The 15,568-nt window shown below is 31.4% G+C and overlaps 1 protein-coding gene and 1 long non-coding RNA gene across 4 annotated transcripts; both read right to left on the bottom strand.

Annotated features, from left to right (window-relative positions):
• Positions 3,449 to 15,568, bottom strand: LOC109343045 (keratin-associated protein 5-4-like). Of its 3 annotated transcripts, XM_019581160.1 has the most exons (4): positions 5,928 to 6,050; positions 5,752 to 5,830; positions 3,714 to 4,231; positions 3,450 to 3,680 (listed from the first exon to the last, which is right to left on the bottom strand). In XM_019581160.1, the coding sequence occupies exons 1-4, from the start codon at positions 5,931 to 5,933 to the stop codon at positions 3,549 to 3,551; spliced, it is 735 nt and encodes a 244-aa protein (XP_019436705.1). In that variant the 5' UTR covers positions 5,934 to 6,050; the 3' UTR covers positions 3,450 to 3,548. The 3 variants fall into 3 exon arrangements, with proteins under 3 accessions (XP_019436704.1, XP_019436705.1, XP_019436703.1); XM_019581159.1 differs by lacking the exon at positions 5,928 to 6,050 and adding an exon at positions 15,467 to 15,568 and having other exon boundaries at positions 3,449 to 4,231; XM_019581158.1 differs by having other exon boundaries at positions 3,451 to 4,231.
• Positions 13,337 to 13,526, bottom strand: LOC109343047. The gene is made up of 2 exons (XR_002107157.1): positions 13,477 to 13,526; positions 13,337 to 13,367 (listed from the first exon to the last, which is right to left on the bottom strand). It is a non-coding gene; the product is annotated as an uncharacterized LOC109343047 (long non-coding RNA).

Raw genomic sequence — 15,568 nt, 5'->3', positions numbered from 1 at the left:
AACTATTATTACTAAGCCAAACACTGCAATAGTTATAATCCAAGATCAACTCTACTCCAAAAAATATATAATAAAACTCAAATATGGGCTTGAATATTATGGTGGAACAAGTAGTGTTTTCAATATGAAAGGACGATGCATGTTGTGGGTCTAGTATGTTTAAACTGAAATGTTTTGCTATTATGGGGTATGTGGACCTCATATTGAATTTAGGAAGAACGTGTACTTGATAGCTAGGAAGAAATTGTGAAGAGTTGTAATTTGTAATCTTTGATTAAAGTTGGTGTTCCTTCTAGCGAATCTGTGTCATGCGGTAGGGTTCATTGTTCTGCAACCTGTCATAATGCAAGCAAAATATTTAACTTAGCAAATATTTGTTACGACAAAGATTTGTTATCTCAAACTATAGTCTATTTGGACAAATGAAAACATATCACGTCAATTAAATAATTAAAAAGTCACTATTTTTTATATTTTTGTTTTAATATCATTAATTTTTTATATGGTTTGAGACACAGTTTGGGACAACAGATTCTTATCCGTTGTCACCCGACACTATGTAAAATTGTTGACCCAATTCAGTACTTGCCAGTTACAGCATCCACAACAATAATAGGTGTCATAGTTCCATAAAATTGAGTTACTATCGTAGGAGTTTAATTTCAAGAGAAATGTTAACAACTATATTTAGGGAATTTATTTGAAAACAAAAATAGTGAGCTTGTATTAGAAAATATTGTGTTTTACATATGGAAAAATGCTGAAGTTGGATTTTCAATGTTATTTTTTTTTGTATTTCTTAAAAATGCAAGTAAAATTAAATATTTGTCTATTTATTAATGGAGATTATATCAACAATATGAACTTGGCAGTTACCACTACTCCATATGATAAAAAAGTTGAGCTTTAACTACGAAACATGGAAGTTGATTGGGCTCTAGCTTTATCGGCCCAAATAAGCTTTGATTAGTGGCAAGAATAACGTTGCCCTTTAATAGTGTTATAAATCATTTTCTGTCGGTCAAGGAAATCATGTTGCTGACTAATTGCTAGGAAGTCCCTTTCACTTCCTATAATTTGCATGTTTATTTTTAATTTTTATGTACTGCATTAACTATATGTGTCCAACATTATTTAAAGAATACAAAAGAATGAAAACAATATTGAAAAACTAATTCAACTCTTCTCCATATATAAAAAAAAAAACTATTATTGTTTAAGATAAGATTTTTGTTGTTTCTTCCTTAAACAGTGCTCTTAAAGTACTTATTATAGCATTTCCTATTTTTTATTTTGCTCCTAATAAGTGTGGCCAGCTTCTCCACCTTGTAAGTGTCTCTTCTATTTGTACAATTTTGGTTCAATGGCTTTGCCCCATAATAGGAAAAAGCAAAGAAATGCTTGCAAGTTATTGTATTATAATTGCTTTATTTGAGTTAGAAATTGTTTCATGTTCCCCATCCATATAATTACTACTAACAATATATTAGTCTAGTAGTGTAAGATCCTATTAAATTCTTAGGATGACCAAAAAATCAAATGTTCAATGGCTAAGAACAACACTTGTTGCGATGAACAATCACGTACCCCGAAAGAGATTAGTTCCTTATCAAAAAGAGTGATAAAATATTCTTTGTAGTACAATTTTTTTTATATGATTACATGATAGACAAAATGATATGAGAAAGTAGTTAAGTTGGTGCTGTTCTTAAGTTGGAGACTCTTTCAAGTGTCAACACTGGCTCTTGGATGGGGAATCAGGTCACTTAGGGGCATAGCTAAACTTTGATTTGGTAGCTACTATTCAATGTTCTTCTTTTTCTAAATCAAAATCGGTTGAGCATTATATACTATATATTAAATTGTTTAGGAGAGATTAATAACTTTGGAAAATAACATGTGCCTTGAATACCAGGTTCCACAACTTAAATATTATTGCAATTTCAATCATTGCATTCATGCAAGTACCTACTTGTATTAAGATAAGTAAGCATCTGTATTTACTACATATATAAGATATATTTTTGAAATAGATCTCATCTAAAATGTAATTAAAATTAATTTACAAAGGTCCTTTTCCCTCTTTCCTATAGGGACATATACTAGCAAAAATTTTGACACGTGACACTAAACTTATTTGATAGGTCCAGATTTTCAACTACTTTTTAAATTAAATTTTTTTAAAATTTTTAAAATTTTTCTCAACCTCATATATATTGGATTGGAGGGTCCAGTACTGGATATGATCTCATTTCAATATGCACTCCTTCCATTTAACTTTTTCTTTCATCTTAATTGTGTATTTGTGCAGTACTGTTACTGCTATATAGTTAAGCTAACTAGTTAAATTTAACTTGTATCACTTAAAATTTGAACGATAAATAGTGGATGTAGATGTGGAACCTTTTTTATTTTAAATTAGAAAAACTTGAAATAAAAAATGGGTATAAGGGTGCTATTGATGTGGAATCTTAATAAAACTAAGAAAGTATTGGCAGCACATATGATATACCATTGACTGATACATTTTGTGGACTGAGACATACATATCACCAAACATATTGTTAATTAGAATTTAATATTTCAAGTTATCTATAATTGTAATAGAAACTATGTGCCAAACCAAATTCTAGTTCATAGATGTAAACCGTGTATTGCCATACAATTGTTGTATGTAAAATAATGTATGATTAAAAATTTGTTTTTAAATTTGATGTAGTTGAGATATGGCCCATTATGATAACGTCAATGTGAATATTAGACACATCAAATTTGTGGGATAATGTGATTTCAATGGTCAATGCAACTATAATATAACAAACTTTAGTTTATTTAGATTAATATTAGTCTAATTTATATGCGAATATGTTTATGTCATATAGGAAACTTTAGTTTATTTAGATTGGTCCACACACAAAAAAAAAGTAAACAAAGTTGGCTGAAAAAACTGGCAGCCCTTAATTGGGTTGGAAAGGTTGCCTTAAAAAAGATGAGTAAATCCATTATCAACATAGGAAGGCAATGCATATATAAATGAATTAAGTGGAGCTCATTTACTAGATTCCTTGACATGATACAAAGTGATAATCTCTTTCAACAAGAGGGGAAAATGGAAAGTCAACTCTTGAAAATTTAAATGAAATCAAAGCCAACATGAAGAAACCAAATACATGGTATTACAAACATCTTATTAAATCAATGTACAAACCAAATGGCAAATGGCAAATGTAGGCATAAAGCCTTACTCCACTTACAAGTGGAGTGTTTATATAATTTGAACTTATAATCACTCCATCACAAATTTTATTATTGAGTTGAGGCTCATAACTATTTTATATTTTGCAAAGTTTTTTATGGATCAGGGAGGAAATCGTAAAACTATTAGAGCTTAAACTCAGATGGTCATACTTTATGTTTTACAACTTTACCAACTAAGCTGACTCTTGTAGTTCTCACCCTTAAAGTATAATTTAAATTTTTTTATCAATCATATCAATAGAAAGAGCTACACAAATTATAACAAAGTGATGTTATCCCTAGGGGGAGTATCACATGATGGAGCAAGAATCATTAGGGCATGAATCATAAACAACCCTATAGTAATAAGGTGGACAAGGTGGACAAGGTGCATAATAGGGTATATAGCACCTAGGACATGAACACCATGGAGGACACTGATTAAAGCTTGGTGGTGAAGATCCAGCCTTACCAGACAAAGTACACTGACCATGACACTTAGGGCTATTGCACTTAAAGCATGCAATAGTGACACAATTTCCACCACACTTAGCACTTTGGCACTTAGAGCAAGGGTCATGATGGTCACACTTACCCTTACATTCTGGTTTTTGACACTTACATATTAGGACACAGTGTCCATTACACTTGGAACTTTGGCACTTGGAACAAGGGTTACACTTACCTTGGCAAGTAGTAATATGGCACTTGGTACATGATGGTGGTAAATGACACAAAGCAGCACAACATTGCAACCTTTTCTTTTCTTCTTCCTTTTTCTTTTCATCTTCCTTTTTCTTTTCTTCTTCTTTTTTCTTTTCTTCTTCTTTTTTCTTCTCTTCAGGTGTAGGAATCTTCACTTCTTCTACACTAAAAACCATGATTGAGCGAAACTTCTTCTTCAGCCGGTTAGCCAAACAAACTGTGTCTACATTGTCACCGGTCACAACCACACGATCTTTTTCAGGCCCATCTAGTGACACCGCTGTTACACCTGTGTGTGTGTTAATATTGGTCATTACTCATTATGATGAATTATGAATCACACTACAGTAGAGAGAATGTTACTTGCAAAAAGTTATTGCTCTCAACTACTCATTGCATGTTTTTTTAAGGGAACTATTCATAATCCATTACATGAGTCTATCACTTATCTACAGTTACAATAGTTGTTTTGGAAAATTCCAAGGCTAACAAAGTTTACTTTACTGCTTCAAATTAGGTTCATGTCTGCCCTGAACAGGATGGCGCGTAAGAAATAGAATGTAAAATGTTATGAGTTCGAGTCCCACCATCAATAAAAAAATGAATTATAAAATGGTTTGGCGAGAGTGAAAAATGTTGAGGATGAAATCTCACTTACAACAAAAATATTAACATACTGACAACTAACAATTGCCGATAAAAGAAATTAGATTCATGTCAAGCGTGACTACTAAAATAGTCATTTTATTATTATTTTATGAGTTAGAAAACCATTTTTAAAATATGATTGGTTAATTTGTAATGTAAAGCATTAAAAATATGTTTCTTTATTTATTTTGAATTTTAATAAAGATGAGGAATTATGAGATAACTTAAGTTCAAATTTAAAAATTATAGTTATTTCAAAATTTTATTCTCAATTTCTCTTAAAATGTAATCAAAGTAAAGATAATAAAAGTTACTAGCATGCTAGCATTAAATGACACAAAATGGTAATTAATTAACTTTCTGTTATTCTAGAAAAATATTAGATGTTGGACTAATTGTGTTTCATTCTAATCTTTTTTGGCACTATCAAGTTTTGGGACTATAGTATTTTTGCCATCCTACAAAGGTTTTGTTTTAATCTACCATCAAGAAAGTTAATTCTACCCTAAAATCTAATTTATTGTAAGGATTTCTTAAATTGATGATTATAAACTCCAACTGAAAAGATTGTCCAAATTATTTTAAATTGCTTCTTATTGTTGTTGGTACCAATACCAAGGTTTGAACCTTAGCATTGGTCATACCGGGTTGATTCTAACTATATCAAAGATCACCAAATTAGCAGGTTGAAATGGTTAAATAATTTATTATTTTATTATTTTATTATTTTATTTTTAGAGTATTTTCATACTCTACAACAGTTGAAAGACTACTTACTCTCTTGGAGTATGATCAATTAAGTAAAACCTTCGATAATGATTTTTTCCATATACATAAATACAACATAATATCTATAAATTCATACTTAAGAAAAATAAGTTCCATTTACTTAAACCAACAAATTAAATGGCTATGATTCTCTACTTATATAGGATGAAACTTTAATACTTAATAATACTTATGAACTTTATCTTTCTTATATGCATCACATCACCTAAACAATTTTTCCCTAAGCAAAAACATATATTAAAGAGTGTTTGTCCAAATATGACCATGAACAATTCGGAGAACCGATACTTGAAAAATCAATTGTAATTACATAAATCAAATCTGTGAGTATATATATACGTGTGTGCCTGTATTTATACGTTATATATATACCTTTTATCTCAGCAGCAGTTTTGAGGGCCTTGTTTCTGCATTTTTCACAGTCCATTTGCAACTTTATAACAATCTTTTGCTGCATCATTTGGCATTTTGTGTATAAGATGTTAAGTAATTTATCTAGCAAACAAAACAAAACATAACAAAACTCATCAAGTGGGATTATATTTCACCTTCATATTTGCTAAATTGAAATACAAGGCTTCTTTATGCTCCTGCGTTCAGAAAGAAACTCAAAGCAATTCTAAGTAATTGTCCTATACTTTGGACATGAGTTATATTTATAGTGAAGTTTATATATAATTTGTTGACTTGAATGAGTATGTGCTGGACTGGCTGATAAAGACATAAGCAAAAAACTTATCTGTTAGTATCAATCTTGGGCAGTTGTTAGCTACTTAGTCACTATTGGATGAAGGTACAATAATTGACAAAGGGGAAAGAAAATAGTACAAGATGATGATATTACAATTAGAGTTTAATGACTATGAAACTATTGTTTCATTCATCTTCATAACTTTTAGGGAAAGATCAATGATGTTTTAAGGTATGAGTTTAATATAGATGTAATGTTTTTTTTAGGCAAGGGTGTCAAAGCACCCACTGATATATTTCAAACAAGAAGAACAAAACAGAGGAATCCATTACAGATTTTTGAACCTATAATTAGGTAATAAACACCTATTACTATTAAATTCATTGGAAAGAAATGGAGGAACTAAATTCCATCAAGAGTTGGTTCTTGATCTAACTCCAAAGAATGCTAGCTTATCAGCACAAGTATTCCTCTCTCTGAAAATATGAGACACTTTAAGCCTTAAGGATGGAATTATCCTCCTGTAGTGCTCTCAGTAGTTCCTAAGCTTCCAAGGAGGATCTATATTACCCTTGACAATTTCAACCACCAAACTGAAATCACATTCCAACCAAATGGCCCTCTAGTCCTTTGAGTTAGCTATCTGAATGGCCATGATGGTAGTGAATAGTTCAACATATAGAGAGTCTTGGATGTTAAGATAAGTAGCAAAATACCCTAGCATGTCCTCCTTGTTGTTTATAAAAATACCACCACCACCTGCATGACCAGAAAAGCCATGAGCAACACCATATGAGTTAACTTTGATCCACCCCTGAGGGGGGGAAGCCACCTAACTTCAGCTATAACAGGAGCAGGGTTGGAGTGAGGTGTGACCTGGAATCTTCTAATTATGCCAAACTCAAAAAGAGAAGGTTTTATAGCCAATCTAGAATGGTTTCCAGTGAGAGCAGTTTCCTTCTTTATCTTGTCACAAGCTTGCATGAACCTGATGGTGGTATCTTCAAACCTTCTCTGGTTTCTACAGTGGCAGATAGTTGAGATTATATTGATTATGCTTGCGTTAACTACCACTTTCAATTGTGGATTACAACTGGTATGGCACACCATCAAAAGGCTCTAAATAGAAGAACTGTCCAGAGGAGAACCAATGAAATTACCAAGCCAATTCTATAGAAATATAGCAAAATTGCACTCAAAGAATAGGTGATTGGATGACTCCTCTGCAACATGACAGAGAGAGTAAGCATATGCCATATGAATACCCTTTTTTTGAAGATTGACATCAGTAGGCATTTTGTTACTATATAACCTCCAGATTATGAAAGATTTAGAGGGAGGAATAGAGATGGACCAAATAGACTTACACCAGTTAATATGATTAGCACTAGGCTTGAAGAAGTTGTAGGGATCCTTCATACTAAGGCCACCATCATTTCAATGTATCCAAACTATCTGATCATTCTGATTATTATTGGAAACATGAATTTTGATAATTGACTTGAGGATAGTAGGATACAAAGTAGCCATCCAGGAAGGGATTGTCCACTGTTGATCATTGATGAAATCTGCTACCTTGGTAATCAAGGAGGAGTGAAGATGATGAGGAATGTTTAGAGTCTGAGCTATAGGACTTCCTAGCAAATTATCTAACCAGTAGTTGATTTTAGATCCATTACCAACAATCCAAATTAAGTAATCAGTGATCACATTCCAAACTCTTTTGATACCAGGCCATATAGAAGACTTAATATAGCTTGTCTGCATATTTCCAGCTTTATAGAATCTAGTTCTATAAAAAGATGCCCACTCCTGAGAAGAAGATTTCATTTCCCAAGCTAGCTTGAGCAAAGCAGCTTGATTCATTTCAGCAATGGACCTCAGACTCATACCTCCTTCCTTAGTAGGGGTGCAAACTTTGTGCCAAACCACTATTACCAACTTTTTGGTGTTTATATCACCTGACCAGATGAAGTTTCTTATGCTCTTGTCAACAGATTTCAACAGAGAGATGGGCCAAGAATAGACATGAAAGCTAAAGGTCAACATGCTATGAATAATAGACCTAACAAGTTCTACCATGCCCATGGTAGAAAGAGAGACTCATTTCCACTTTGTCAGCTTGTTCACAATTCTATTAGCTATTGGTTGAAGATGAATGGCCCTAGGCTTGCCTCTAAATATAGGAACTCCCGAATAGGAAAAGGGGAGACTGCCCACAGAGAAACCCAACCAAGTAGATATGGTAGAAATTTTTGCTGGAGTAGCTTTAGTAGTGTAGAATTGCACTTACTTGGGTTGATGTGTTGACCAAAGGCTTGAGCATAGCTTAAAATAAGCTTATTTAATGCCAAAATTTCTCTCTTGATCCTCTTGCAAAAGATGAGAATATCATCAGCATATAAAACATGAGTAGGAGTAGAGATCTGACTAGGACCAAAAATGGAATGAATTTTACCCTCAGCGTGCAACTTAGATATGCTCCTGCTCAAAACATCTTCAGTTAGACAGAAAAGAAGGGGGGAAGGGGGTCTCCTTGCCTAACACCCATCTTAGAACTAAAGTAGCCAGTATTTTGACCATTAACAACAATTGAGATCTTAGCAGAGTGCGAGATTGTATTAATCCAACCAATGAATTTGACATCAAAACTAAAGGCCTGAAGAGTATTACTCAAGAATCCCCAATCAATAGTATCAAAGGCTTTCCTAATGTCCAGCTTAACAACAATATTCCCCCCAAAAGCCTTATGATCTAACAGATTGATAGCCTTAGAGGCAATGCGGATGTAATCTTGAATATGCCTTCCTTTGATGAAGCCTCTTTGCTGTTTTGAGATAATATTAGGAGCAATAGAAGCCAACTTATCAGTCAAGACCTTTGTAATCACTTTCAATTGGAAATTGACAAGGGCAATGGGTCTAAAGTCTTCAATCCTATCTGCTCCAGGGAACTTAAGAATCAGAACCATAGAGTTGGAGTTCATATTAGGCAAAATCCAGCCCTGATTAAAGAATTGAGAAACTGAGTTGCACACATCAAGACCAACTATATCCCAAAATTCTTGAAAGAAACAGCCACCAAATCCATCAGGACCACGAGCCCCATCACCATTCATATCACAAACAACATTTCTAATTTCTTCATGCAAAGGGAGCTTAGTAAGCATGTAGTTTTGATCCTCAGAAACCAACTTGAGCACCACAGAACTTATCAAGTCATTTTGTTGGGGGTTATTATTTGAAGCATACAACTCTGAGAAGTAAGATTGAGCATGATTAGCTATATCAGATTGCTCTAACATGATTGTGTCCCCCTCCCTCAGCATGGTCATGGTCTTAGTAGAATGTCTTATTTTGGCTAACTTTTGAAAATAGGAAGTATTCCTATCACAATTAGAATGCCAATTAATCCTAACTTTTTCTTTTCATAATTCCTCTTCAATTGTTAGAGCACACAGGAGCTCCTTATGAGCAAGATTTTCCTGCTCCCTGAGATCAAGATCATCACCCCTGAGATTTAAGCATTGCTGAATTTTATTCACCTGATCCAAAGAAGTCTTCACCCTAAGATGAATATTGCCAAACACCTCATTATTCCAACTTTAAGTTCTTTAACTTCCTTGAGAGAACAAACATAGGGCAGCCAACCACCCTAGTATACCAATTGTCCTTAATCAATTTTCTTAGGCCATGATGGAGTAGCCACATCTTACGAAACTTAAAAGAGGCATGCTTGATATTTGTAGCACCAGAGGCACTGAGGAGCAGAGGGTGGTGATCAGAGTTAGCTCTAGGCAAAGTACAAAAAATGATGCTAGACCACTCACTCAGCTAAGAATCATTACAGATTGCTCTATCTAGCCTATTCTTTTATTAGTATTTTAGATGTATATATATTATATATTATTCATGTTTAATACTTTTGTTTATTTTTGTTTATTATTTAACATATCAGTGATGTAATGTTAACATATAAATTTTTTACTATATTAGTTTATAAATATTTAATCCTCAAACTAATATGTACTAATAGTCTTCTCTTATTAAAGTCAACTTAAGCATATCAAGTAGTTAGAAGTTAGGTATATGAGAATATGATAAAATAAATTTTTTTATATAACTACATTTTATTTCTCTCCCACTTTATTCCCTTTTTCAAAATAAACTTTTTATTGACTTTTAAAATATAAAACATGTTTAATATCTATGTTTATATTATGATTATAAAGTTTTTTACATTATCAATTTATTATGCACTATTTATGTATATTACTTTTATTTAATAATTTGATTACTAAAATATGAGTGATTTATGATGTAATTACAATTTAGATAATACTAACTCTTTCTGTGCACAAATAATTTTGTCATACAAGGGACTTCAATATCTCTACAGATATTTATATGAACTTATTGTCTAAGCTTCCATATTCAACTTATGAAAACCGTACGTTGATTCAATTGGAAAACAGTGAATCGATCATCATGTGATACAATAATCAAATCAATTAAAATTGGCCAAAATTAGTATGACAGCGATTTCCATTTAAACTGAATCAACCATACATTTCAGTTTTCATTTTAAATGATAAAATGTTAAATAGAAATATTTATTATATTTTCTCTTAGTTTTTAAATATTAATGTTAGTATTATATATATATAAATAAAGTATCTCTTTATATTATACAATAAAAGTATGACATATGTATTATTTTGTTTAGCTTTAAAAATATTTTTGTAGAAAATAATTAAATAAGATACATGTCGTGATTTAAATAGCTGGAGAAAATACATTATCTCCTTATACCACAAGATATTTTATTGTATATATATATATTTAACTGTTGTATTTAATTATTGAAACAATATGTTACTGTATCAGTATTATGACTGATTTAATAACATTGTGTTATTTAATATACAATATTTTGTTGGTACTACAAAGAGTATATCGTCATCTTTTTGGGTAAGAAACTAATTTCTTTCGTAGTACAAGATTGCTCCTCCCAACAAGTATATGTTCTCGGAAATTAAATTTTTGACTTTTTTATCATACTAGAGATCTAAGGATGTCTTATACTATTACATTCATGACTTATTGATATATACAATATTAATAATACTACTATTTAAGTATTTAACTTAATTAATTATATAAAAAATATTTTAGTTCAGAAAAAATATTTTGCTTGTGCTAGTAAAATGAAACACGCATGTATTTATGGTTGTGAATAATTATAACCATAAATATTGTTTTGGAGTATTACTTTAATCGTCCTATGCAATTGGCTATAGACTATAATCGAATAATAGTCGGTTTGTAGTCAATTCAAGACTTTTGAGTTTCGTACTAGTGGTCCACCATACTTGTTGATACCAAAATTATTGTCTCAAAATTTGGAAGTATCCAAATGTGTCCTTGTATAGAGAAGAATAATCTTAAAATATATTTTCAAAAGACCATAAATAAAAATTGTGAAGTTTTAACTGTATTTACACATACAATAAAATGCCATCGAACGCCATCAATTGATTATAACGCTTATTTTACTCCACCAAACTAGTGTTATTTAATATTCAATACAAAATACATATTGCACATTAATGTCATTAAATAAAGACCTTGACTAATGATAATAAAAATACCCTCCCAATTCAAACATATCCTCTCTGATGGCGAAACTATGTTCAAGTGGAGGTTATACATTGTTAATTAGTGTATAAAAATGTAAAGACACCAAATAATGTATGACATCATGTGTGACAAATACAATCCATGATTGGGTATAATGTATCACAATTAAATAAGTTAAATTTGTCAAAAATATAATAAAATAGAAAGCAAATTGCATTTTTTTAAAAGAGTGTACACACTTTGAAAAGGTCAGAATAATTAAAGTGCATATATTTAGGTTATGAGAAAAAGTTCTTAGGCATTCCTTAAAGTAGTGTCATTCAATAAGTCACACGTTGCATAAATTTTTATTCAAAATTTGTTCATCAATTACAAACATATGAAATAGGTTTAAAATATTTCGTGAATATGAAAGTACTACACTTTCCAATAGGGAAAGTTCGATCACAATGAAGTCCATCTCCTCTTTTATTAGTGTAACCTTGGTAACAATGTAGATAGACTCCTCTTCTCTAATAAAAATCAATCTCTCAAATTTTGCCAACTTCATGATTTCCATTCAATGAAAGGATAGGTTGTTTTGTGGGTTACATGAATTTGTCCTCTTGGACTAAGCATGTATGTAGCGGGTCAAAATCATATAATACTAGAGATGATTCTTTTCCCCGGTATTCAGAATTACTGAAAAACTCACTCAGTAATTCCTTGAGTATGTTTCGTTGTGAGAACTACTACAATACAATATATTTTTTTCTAGCTTCCATTGTGTCGCAACTAAAGTGTGCCTCAAGTGCATCTTGAATATGAAAAAAAAAATAATGAATTTATAGACATATTTGGTGTCTAAAGAAACTCCTCACAAAGTGTCTTAGAGGAAAAATTAAATAGTTTTCCACTTTTCCCACTTTTTAATTAGTAGCATTTAATATATACCCAATCACCCCTGCGCATTTGTTTGAAGCTTAAACCCAAAGCTTAATAGATTCTGAAAATTATCAAAATTTTATTATCTACTTTGAGTAGGTTTAGTTTGCAATGAGGTGTGATGAGAAAAGCAATGTCTAAAACAAATTTTACAATAAAAAATTATTATAAACTAAAATACTTCTTTTAAACAATAAAAAAAATATTTGTTTTTAATGGTGATGGACTGGATGTGTGAATATAATATATATAATCTAGTGATTCAAAAGTTAATATAGGTATAGAGAGGATTGGATGGATGATCCAATTAGTTGTTTTTTTATTTTAGTTGAGTGAGAGAGTAATGGTAACATAACTAATTTGGTGTGCTTTTACTCCTTAAATGAACCCTATGGAGAGTAATGATCCAACTATGTTTTAATCCTTTGTTTTTCCTTTTTATTAATGAAAGTTAATATGGTTTTGTACTCAAATTCTTATAAAAAAAATTATTTTAACTTTTTTATTAATTCATTGATTAACTCATACGGTAAATTCCCTATATATTCTTTAGTGGAGCTTATATTTGCAACATCATTTGTTTTTATTATATTGATATGGAAAGTGGAAGTAACATATACAAAGTGATAATCTCTCTCAAGAAGAGGGGAAATGTATGAAAAGTCAACTCTTGAAAATTTAAATAAAAATCGAAGCCAATATATGAACAAACTAATACATGGTATTACAAACATCTTATTAAATCATGAACAAGCCAAATGACGACAAATTTTGATTGTCAACTCTTGAAAATGAATAATATGGATGCCAACATGAACAAACGAGATACATGATATTACAAACATCTTATTAAATCATGAACAAGCTAAATGGCTAATGACCACGTATATATAGCCTTACTTCACAAATAAGCAAAGTGTTTATATAAATTAAACAAATGCTAGCTCACCGGTTCATTGAGTTGAAGCTCATCACTTTTTCTTACATTATAGTTTAAATTTATTTTTTATCAATCATGTTGATTGAGGAAATCACATTATTATTAGAGTTTAAATCAGATATTTACATTTTATCTCACAACTTTACCAACTAAACTGACTCTTGCATACTCTTAAATTATAACTTAATTTTTTTATCAACCTTATGAATTGAAAGAGTGACACAAATCATAACAAAATGATACTATCTCCCCATTGGAGTATCCCATGATGGATCAAGAATCATTAAGGCATGTATCATAAACAACCCAATAATAATAAGGGGGCAAGGTGAATTATAACACCTAGGACATGAGCACCATGGAGGACACTATTAAACCACGGTGGTGGTGAAGGAGGGTTACCGGACAAAGTACACCAACCATGGCACTTAGGGCTATATCACTTAAAGCATGCAGTGACCTAATTTCCATCACACTTAGCACTCGGAACAAGCATGATGATGATCACACTAACACTTGCACTCTGTGCTGTATCATTTGTAACATATTAGGGCACAGTGTCCATCACACTTATGACAATGGCACTTGTTGCAAGGGTCATACCTACATTGGCAACTAGTAATATGACACTGAGTACATGATGGTGGTGAATGACACAAAGCACAACATTGTAATTTTTTCTTTTCTTCTTCTTTTTTCTTCTCTTCTTCTTTTTTCTTTTCTTCTTCCTTTTTCTTTTCTTCTTGTTTTTTCTTTTCTTCAGGTGTAGGACTCTTCACTTCTTCCACACTAAAAACCATGATTGATCGGAACTTCTTCCTCAGCCGGTTAGCCAAACAAACCGTGTCTACATTGTCACCGGTCACCACCACACCATCACCATCTATTGACACCGCAGTCACACCTGTGTGTGTTATTTTCGGTCATCGCTTCACTCAAAATGATTGTCCAAATAATTATATATAAATTGCTTTTAATTGTTATTGGAACCAAGGTTAGAACCTTAGAATTGGTGACATGATGGTAAAATTGACTGAATTAAACTCTAGACAGGAGAGCGTTATAAAATAACAAAGAAAAAATCATATGTAATGATATTTATATCCCTCTATTTATAGTTAAAAAATATTTTTACCCTTAAAATTGAAAGAAAAAAATAATATCTTCTTTTATACTAGGGATAAATCTGACTCAATATTTACTATGTGAAGTATTATGTTTAGTATGTTGAACAAGTTAAATAGCTTTTCTTTTATTTGATTTTTTAGAATATTCTTAGACTATAATTGAGAGACTAATCTCTTATAGTATAATCAATCGGGGAAGTAAAACCTTAGAAAATGATTTTTGCCATATACACAAATAAAATCCATACACTCATGCTTAAGAAATTCAAGCTTAATTTACTTAAACCAACAAACAACTTGCATAGTTATATGTGGGATGAAACTTTAGGACTAAATACATATGAACTTTAGCTTCCTTATATGCATTATATCACTTAAAGATTTAGGATTCGTTTGTGTGTTAGATTTTAGAGGAGAAGGAAAGAAAATAAAAGACTTCTTAAGAGTTATATTACAAATATATTTCATGGCTTCAACCTTTTCTTTTCTTTTTCTACCAAAATTCAACTTGCAAACGGGAGAACAATTATAATTACATATACCAAATTTGTGACTATATAATACGTGTGTGCCTGTATTTATATGTTATTTACCTTTTATCTCAGCAGCAATTGTGAGAGCCTTATTTCTGCACCTATCAGAGCCCATTTGCAACTTTATAACTATCTTTTGCTGCATCATTTGGAATTTTGTGCACAGCATGTTAAGAAACTTATCTATAGAACAAAACAGAACAGAACAAAAATCAAGTGAAATCATATCTCACCTTCATATTTGCTTAATTGAAACACAAGGCTTCTTTATGCTCCACGTTCAGGAAAAACTCAAAATGGTTCTTCGTACTTGTCCTATACTTTGGATTAGTGTT

Source organism: Lupinus angustifolius, chromosome LG03 (assembly GCF_001865875.1).
Source record: "Lupinus angustifolius cultivar Tanjil chromosome LG03, LupAngTanjil_v1.0, whole genome shotgun sequence".
NCBI lineage: Eukaryota > Viridiplantae > Streptophyta > Magnoliopsida > Fabales > Fabaceae > Lupinus > Lupinus angustifolius.
This window is presented reverse-complemented; position numbering and strand designations above follow the sequence as displayed.

What these genes read in the sequence shown, in the direction of transcription:
- LOC109343045 (XM_019581159.1), bottom strand. An exon ending in AACTGCTGCTGAGATAAAAG is followed by an intron (nt 4,232 to 5,751) that starts GTATATATATAA and finishes ACACACACACAG; the next exon opens with GTGTAACAGCGGTGTCACTA.